The 7,305-nt window shown below is 46.1% G+C and overlaps 1 protein-coding gene across 12 annotated transcripts in view; it reads right to left on the minus strand.

Moving 5' to 3' along the window:
- Positions 1–2,181, minus strand: part of ATG5 (autophagy related 5) — an 80,995-nt gene extending 78,814 nt beyond the window's left edge. For 7 of the 12 annotated variants that reach the window (XR_012672965.1, XM_075145585.1, XM_075145591.1 and 4 more), the window contains exons 1-2: positions 2,082–2,161; positions 1,035–1,195 (exon numbers count right to left, since the gene is read on the minus strand). Coding sequence is in view for 10 of the 12 variants with exons in the window: in XM_075145585.1 (XP_075001686.1) it covers positions 1,035–1,142 (108 nt within the window). In the remaining 2 variants the exon portion in view is untranslated. Of the gene's footprint in view, positions 1–1,034; positions 1,207–1,314; positions 1,575–2,081 lie in introns of those variants that run through there. The other 5 variants (XM_075145588.1, XM_075145586.1, XM_075145587.1 and 2 more) reach the window with 5 other exon arrangements.
- Positions 2,182–7,305: the final 5,124 nt, after the last annotated feature.

The following is a 7,305-nucleotide window of genomic DNA, read 5'->3' on the forward strand; positions in this document are numbered from 1 at the left end:
AGTGTAGAAAGATGAGCACTATCATCACTGAACGAAAAGCATTAATGCTTTATTAGGGTTCAAAAATCCACTGAACACATGTAAATCAGAAACTGATAACATAAAGACGCTATTAAACACAGAAGAAAAAAAATATTTCTATCCAGTAATATTTTCAAAAAGAGAAGAATGGGATATGACAAGCTTTAAGGATTTCAGAATCATGTGAAAACTCATAGTACAAGATTTTCCTCCCACAGACTTGTTACATTTCAAATTTAAGTTTCACTGAATCAGCTAACGTTCTCTATCAATCAAATGACTATCAGGTGCTGAAAGGATGAAAACTGCTGAGCACACTATAAATAAATACCACACGATTATAGAAAGCCCTTCCAGTTTACAACTCAAATACATCCATCTCACCCTCATTTTTATCAACAGCTAGCAAGCCAGTTCAGGCACTGTACTGTTAAGACATTGTAGCTGCTTTTCCTACATCTGAGCTAGATCTCTCATGGTTGCTAGCATTTAAAGAAAAGAAAACGAGCAGAAGTCGTCCACGAGCAGAAATACTAGAGCCAGTGTTCGTTATGAGTTTGTGTTACACACAGTTTGTGTGACTGGTCTTAGTGTTTAAGATTGCACAAAGCTCTGACTGAAGTTATTTCTGTAGCAAGGTAACATACAAGTTCTCTCTCTTCTTCTGGTCCCTATCCAAGAACATACAAACTGACCAAAAGTACACACAGAGCCTCCTCCTTTTAGCTAATTACTTGTTGACTTTTTCATAATTTTTTTTAAGATCTTCGTTATCTGTGATAAGTTTATCTCACTGGTGAAACAAAGTTTTAAAGTTTTGAACCTGCTGTAAAGACAGGTGAATCACACAGAGTGGTCATACACTTTACTTTCAGAACATACCAGGAATAAGAAGAAAAAAGTTGTTTTTGTTTTTTTTTTCTCACAACATGTAGTAACACACATGATGAGAATGAAGAAAACAAACATAACTATGGCATTGGACTATCTGTGACTACCTTCGTTATACTCACATAGTAAGGTTCAGCTTCCCTTTCAGTTATCTCATCCTGATACAGAGTGAAACAGGTTGGTATTCGTCCAAACCACACATCTCGAAGTACATCTTTGTCATCTGTCATTCTTCCAATGGACAGCGAGGCACATGTAGATCAGTTTGTTTCTTCAGCTAGGACTGTAACCCCGCTCCCCCCAAAAGAAACAAGTCAGCACGACTCCAAATAAAATACATCTTGTTAAAGGTTCTCCCGTAACTACGTGCGACCAACGCTGCCACCGCCGCATTAAACGCACCGGTGTGCACAAAGGACGGGGTGAGTTCGGGCCTCCGAGTTAACACTTTCCCAGCCACAAACACACGCTGGGTGTAAACGAGCATTTTCTAAACCTGCGTCACGCCCCAGCCGCAGGGGCAAAGGGACCTTTCCCGTTACCGCCCGGCAGTCACCCCGCAGCTCCCACGCCCCCCCCCCGAGCCCCGGCTTTTCCGCGGGCGAGCGGCCCCGGTCCCACGGGCAGCCAGCAGAGCCGGTGTCCCCAGACGAGCCGGAGGACGGGCGGCGGCGGGGACGACGAAGCGAGCAGGTCCCTCGCCGGCGGGGCCGCGGGCCGGCCCGGGGAGGTCACCGAGGCCCCAGGACGGGTCCCAGCATCGCCCACAGCCGCGCTGAGACCCGGGGGCGCCCCGCCGGCCCCGCTGGCTCAATGCCCGCCAGCGGGTTCGGGGCGGCGGCCGCCCTCGGCGCCCACAGCAGCGGCCCAGCCTGGCCCGGCCCGGCCAGGCCCGGCGGGGTCCCCCTCCCTGCCAGGCGGCCGCCCGAGGTGAATCAGCAGCGCACGGCGCCGCAGCGCTCCGCTGCACGGGGCCGGACCGAGGAGCGCTACGGCGGCGGCCCCCAGCGTGCTCTCCCCGGGCAACGGCAAGGCCGGGGGGCGGGCCGCAGCGGCCCCGCCCCAGCCCCAGCCCGCCGGGGGCGAGCGGCGTCCCCCGGGAGGAGGGCCCGCCCCGGGCAGCCCCGCGAGGGGGCGGGGGCGGGTGCGGGAGAGGGGACAGCCGTTACCTCAGTCGCGACCCGCGCCACCTGCCCGCCCGCCCGCCGGGGGTGCGGCGCGCCAGGCAGGAACTGAGCCGCGGCCCCGCCCCCGCCTCGGCCGCGCCCCCGCCCCGCCCCCAGGCGCACGCGCTGTCCGCCGCGCGGCTTCCGCCCGGCTCCCGCTGGGCAAGCTCCGGCGCCGGAAGCCGGAAGCGGGGCGGAGGGTGGGGGCGGAGTAGGACCGGCGCGGGGGCAGCCCGCGGGAGGGGCGTGGCGGGGGCGTGGCGGGTCTCTGGGCGGGAAGGAGGCGGAGGCGGGGTCGCAGGGCGGCTTGTGGCGGGGGCCCTGACGCCAGCCCGGCGGCTGCCCCGGGCGCCGCGGTGGGAAAGAGTCGGTCCCGCAGCCGCCCCCCTGCGAGGAGGCGGCCGGCCGTGCTCCCCCAGGTGCGCTGTTGGAGCTGCAGCGTCAGGGCCGGAGGCGGGGGGGCGTCGCTGGGCTGTAGCTGTGAGCGGGCCCGGGCCGGCTCCTGAGGCGTCAGCGGAGTCGCTCAGCGACAGGCCGCGCCTCCGCCAGCGCGCAGGAGGCCGCGAAGCTCAGTGCTGGAAGTTTTGGGTGCTCACGGGTTGAAATGCTGTTCTGAGGGTTTTGAGCACCATCGAACCGCTTAAGCTCTCCGTTCTCTCTTACCCCATTGTTCTCCTTTCCTGTGCTTTATGTAGTAATTTTACACACCGTGATTTTACGCCATGATCACAGGAGGGTGAGGAGTACGTGCTGCCACCAGGGACATCTCTTGCATACCAAAGCATCATTCTGGATCAGTTTTAATCGGCCCAGTGGGTGCAAGTTCACAGTGAATTCCATCTCTGCATTTTAAAGAACATCTCCTGCAATTCTGTCGCTCTGCAAATCCCCATCTCGATGTCCTACAGCTTCGGTAGGAGTAAACAGGAAGGACAGCACTTTCCAGGTGGGAGGGAACATCGTAATTCCAAGGAAGATCTGTATCGTAGCTTCCTTGCTAGTATGTGTCTCACGCCAGCAGCTGTCAAAGCTGCGTTCTTCTGTGGCAAGACGTACAACCGTACCAAATGTATTACAACTGGTATTTTGGCAGTTAACATTTGAAAGACAACTGATAAAATGTGTTTTTACCTGATGTGGATGGCACACACTGCAATTTCAGTAGTGCGATGTTCTTGCTATGCTGGCTTTTGGCCACCAGATGTCATGCAGTGGTCACTGCTGCTGAAGGTGTCTTAAGGAATTCAAGAACTAACTACAGTTATTACTGAGCTTTTGTGGATTTTATCCAAAGACTGGCATTTTAATTATTTTGTATGTTGCTGATTCAACTGTGTGATTTGGGGAGTTTTAGTATTTTTTCAGTCATCTGAAAGATTAGGGAAGTCTGAAGAGCTTGTTTTATTTTTTCCAGTTTAAATAAGCTTGTCGTGATCACCTTTTTTTGATAAAACATAATATTCTGGACACAAGCCCTGTTATAAATTGTTATAAAAAAAAAACTTTTTTTTGTTAATGCTCTATAAGCAGAAAGTTTAGCTATGGCACTTCTGTGATTTAGGACGTACGCAGTGAAAATTTCCCTATCTGCTCTCGAAGGGTTTTTGTGACGCATTAATTCAAAAAACAGGCAAACTGGTTTAAACCTGGAGTAAACGTCATCTTTGGTATGCTCTACCCCAAAGCACAGGAAAAGATGGCGCACAGCACGTGCTATATTGCAAAAGCTTCAGGCTCTCAAGTGACCAGTTCCCTTACGCTCCTAAATATAGGCAACTTACACTTGCCTTGGGTGCACGTATTGGACAGCACCTCTAAAGGGCATGCTAACGCTGAGGTGATGGAAGGGGAGGGGTTCCTCCAGAAGCATTCCCTGTGCACTCACAACAGTTTAACTAGTGTGGATGGTGTGGAAATGACTGGCTTGCAGACCTGGAATGGCAGAAACTTCTGGATGCAGAAGGACGCTTCCATGGAGACCTGCGCAGAACTGATCCCACAATTACAAAGGCATCCAACCCACAAGCACTGGTCATCGCTACAGGCTTCTCTATGGATTTCTGCAAGGAACCCCCTTAATGCTGTTACAGGTCCGTTGAAACCGGTCTGGTGAGGATGCATTGACTAGTGGAGCTGCTGTGAGCTGCCAGCACCACTGCAAAAAAAAAAAGTACTTTGCCCTGGTTACAAGATCTACAAGCTTTCAGAAAGCTTTGCACATATGGATTTCCCTACAGAAAATCAAGGAGAACTACATGTTTATTCTTTGCCCTTTCCACCTATGAGTTCCTCAGAGGTCTTCTATAGGAAAGTGTTGTTTCAGTAGCGCTGAAGGGTTTGACTGATCATTGTAGCGGCATCACTAAAGATAATGCCAGCTTGTATTGAAAAGAAAATGGCCCAGAAACATCCACTGGCACAACTGCTCCCTCCCTCATTTTTTCTCATGAGCAGGAGGAAGTCTGCCAGCACTGCTATTAGCCGTAATACTGATAGTGTGTATGATACTGAGGATGTGACCCATTCTTGACGCTGCCTGTGCTTACCTCCTGAGTTCTTACTTAACCTCTGCTGCTACAGCTCTTGAAGCACACCATTGGCCAGCTGGACTGTGTAATCAGCATTCTGTTGATTACTAATGACAACTACCAAACAGATTAAACATTTACTTTTGCATTATTCTTTCATGTATAGTATAAGGAACATAGGCACCTGACTCAGGCATATGGATTCCACTCCATACACTGAAAATTGAGCACCAAGTCGAGTGCCCAAGTCTTTTGCTGGATCTAGATACAAGATGCTAAGTAGAGAATAAAACACAGCAAGTTAAAAAGTGAGATAGCTTGCTATTTAGAGTATCTTCCTATTTAAACATCCTAGCAAACTGCTGATGTAGTTACCAGACACAGATGCAGCAAGATACATTGTAAAATCTGTGTGAGATTATAAAGACAATAGTTCTATAGGCAAATGGGGCTCTGCTACTGAGATGAACTTGGTTGTAGATAAATACATGAGATAGTAACTACCGAACAAATAAAGTAAATCTGAAGTGAATGCCAACTTTGCTATTAATATGACTATAAATAATGAATCTGAATCCAAACATTAAAAATAATTGCTAGGATGGAATGTTAAAACAGCTACAATAAAAAAGGAATTACCTCCTTTGGCAGATTGTTTTCCACATTGTTATCTAATGCTTCAAGTTGCATTATCCCTTGGCAGAATGGACCAGTCTAAATTGGAAGAGGAAGAGCTTAACAAACATATTTCCAATTCCAAAGATCCTCAAGCAGTATTGCCCCGTTTCAAACGTCATCATCAAACACACAGTGAGTCATTGCCTAATGGCACCCAAATCAAAACACCTGTTAGTGAGTACATATGGAATGTGAAGATGCTTGTAAAGAACAAGATTATAATTAAAGATGCATTAATTCTAACAGAAATAAGAGAAATGGAGCAGATGGTTTACATATTTGTGGGCAGTTCTGTTTTTGTGTAATGGTAGTGGAGATGAAGATTTGTAAACAGAATCACTGTATAATTTAGGTTGGAAAGAACCTTCGGAGTCCTTTCCTGACCTGTAGGCCAACACCCCTTCTCAAAGCAGGAGTAGCTACAAAGTTAGATCATGTTGGTGAAGGCAAATAATGCCAACATTTGGTTGCTGAAAAGTTACCTGAAATAAAATGTGTGAAATAGTATTTCCCTGTATATTTTGCTATAACTGGGATAACTGATGTTCATTGCTTTGATCACACGGAATGAATTTAATGCTGCTTTCATAGAACTGGTATTTTATGGCACCTACATATACACAAAGTAAGGATCATTCATATGTTTAACAAAGAACTCTGACAGGTGGACAAAAAATTCCTTTTATTCAGGCCTGGCTCCTTTTTGTGTAAGATCCTGACTCCTTTAAATCAATGGCAAAACACACAAAGATATGTGGAACTTAACTTATTCCAGTGTTGCTTTATTAGGAACTGATCAGCAATCACTACTGATGTTATCCCTTCATTTCCCTAACAGCTTTCAATAGAAAGCAAAACATATTTTGTTTTAATTTCTTAGCTATTGTCTTTTGAGTATGTAAACAAAACCAGATTGTGAGCATCATTAATGTACACCTTTTAACATGCAACAATGAGTAAGAGTCAAATGAAACTCATAATGCTGCTATTTATATCTAGCTAAATAGTTCATTGTTGCCTACTCCCAGTGAAGAATTAATTTGATTAATTACATGAGAAGCTGATTCATTCATCTGAGAACTGTCTGGAAATATTACAAGATACAAGTACCACGTCTGATGGCACTTAATGTTTTCCAGATACAATTTTAATTTATATGTTTGTGGAAGCAAAAAATCACTCTTACCTGGATATATTTCTCCTTTCATGCACTCTTCACCTACTAATATTTGCCTTCTATAATAGGTGAATAGGTTTGGAAATATTCTAGACTGTTTTTAAACTCTTTCTTGTCTAAATAACTGAAGCGTGCTGGCTGACAGCTGTCCTAGTTTTCCCTCACCATAGATAACTGTTTTACGTTGCTGATTTCCTATTTTAATTATAACTTAAAATTCCTAGCTCATATTTCAGACTATCAAAAGAATCTTTTATTGCTAAAACAAGTGACTGGACATTAGGGACTCCTAGTTCTAAGTCTGCTGCTTATTACTCATCTTGAACAAAATTTCCTCTGTTTGCTACTTTGTCGTAGCCCCATTAAGACATCTTGGTCTTAGCGAGGAGGGAGGGAAATACCATTTTTAAAAATTTCACAATATGTATGTATGGAGATTTCTTATGAACACAAATCAGATCATAAGCTTTCTTTTGTAGTATATTAGTAGTGCCAACAGCCATTTGTTCTCTTAGCTAGATTTTCACCCCTCTGCATGTTAACTAAGTAATACTTACTCTGTCAAGAATTGTCACTTATCGAAGAGGAGTGCCTGGTATTCAAAAGGCAGTAGGACGATGATTTTCGGTGATTCCCATTTTTTCTGTTGGCAATACTGAAAGAAAGGTTAATGGCTTTGTCAGTACTATCTCAGTATGTGACAGGATTGGCTCCATCTATGTTTGATACATAAATTTAGCTGTTTACGACCAAGGATCACCACTAACTTAGTGCTGAATCATAGCATGGCCAGGAAGTAAAACAAAAATATAAGGAGGATAATATAATAATCCTGTGCTGTTTT

Source organism: Calonectris borealis, chromosome 3 (assembly GCF_964195595.1).
Source record: "Calonectris borealis chromosome 3, bCalBor7.hap1.2, whole genome shotgun sequence".
Taxonomy (NCBI): Eukaryota; Metazoa; Chordata; class Aves; order Procellariiformes; family Procellariidae; genus Calonectris; species Calonectris borealis.